General features: G+C 56.1%; 1 protein-coding gene across 1 annotated transcript in view; it reads left to right on the forward strand.

Moving 5' to 3' along the window:
* LOC105998567 (pollen-specific leucine-rich repeat extensin-like protein 1) overlaps positions 1–733 on the forward strand; it is a 1,330-nt gene extending 597 nt beyond the window's left edge. Inside the window, exon 2 of the mRNA XM_013033338.1 lies at positions 68–733. Coding sequence (XP_012888792.1) covers positions 68–733 — 666 coding nt within the window. The remainder of the gene's footprint in view (positions 1–67) is intronic.
* Positions 734–1,106: the final 373 nt, after the last annotated feature.

Here is a 1,106-nt window from a genome sequence, read left to right on the forward strand (position 1 = left end):
TCCAAGAGACCTGGTCTCCAGAGTCCAAGAGACCTGGTCTCCAGAGTCCAAGAGACCTGGTCTCCAGAGTCCAAGAGACCTGGTCTCCAGAGTCCCAAGCCCAAGAGACCTGGTCACCAGAGCCCAAAAGAACTGGTCACCAGAGCCCCAAGAGACCTGGTCTCCAGAGCCCCAAGCCCAAGAGACCTGGTCACCAGAGCCCCAAGAGACCTGGTCTCCAGAGTCCAAGAGACCTGGTCTCCAGAGTCCAAGAGACCTGGTCTCCAGAGCCCCGAGCCCAAGAGACCTAGTCACCAGAGCCCCAAGCCCAAGAGACCTGGTCACCAGAGCCCAAGAGACCTGGTCACCCCCAAGAGACCTGGTCTCCAGAGTCCAAGAGACCTGGTCTCCAGAGCCCAAGAGACCTAGTCACCAGAGCCCAAGAGACCTGGTCTCCAGAGCCCCAAATCCAAGAGACCTGGTCTCCAGAGCCCAAGAGAACTGGTCACCAGAGCCCCGAGCCCAAGAGACCTGGTCTCCAGAGCCCAGCCCAAGAGACCTGGTCACCAGAGCCCAAGAGACCTGGTCACCAGAGCCCCAAGCCCAAGAGACCTGGTCTCCAGAGCCCCAAGCCCAAGAGAACTGGTCACCAGAGCCCCAAATCCAAGAGATCTGGTCACCAGAGCCCCATGCCCAAGAGAACTGGTCACCAGACCCGTGCCTCAGGGTCCCTTCCCTTCCACGCACCTTCTAGGTAGCCTTCCCCTCCTGTTCTCCTATGTTTATTCAGGTAATTGAGCCTTGTTCAGACCCATGTCTGTACACCGTGTGCTACCCTTGCTGGAGTGAAACCCATGAGGGTGTGTTCACTAAATCTGGGGGACCTAGAGGAGGCTGGGTGAGACTGGATGGATGGATGGATGGATGGTTAGGTGGGATGGATAGGCAACAGCCAGGTATATCTAAGGGCAGGGCAGGTATACACCTGGTATATAGTGGTGTATATAGTGGTAGAGCACTAGCCTTGAGCTGAAGAGCTCAGAGACAGTGCTCAGTCCCTGAGTTCAAGCCCCACCACTGACAAAACAAAAACAATAACAAATCAGAATGACCCAAGGTACTGACAT

The sequence above is a fragment of the Dipodomys ordii genome, unplaced genomic scaffold (genome assembly GCF_000151885.1).
Source record: "Dipodomys ordii isolate 6190 unplaced genomic scaffold, Dord_2.0 Scaffold166, whole genome shotgun sequence".
NCBI lineage: Eukaryota > Metazoa > Chordata > Mammalia > Rodentia > Heteromyidae > Dipodomys > Dipodomys ordii.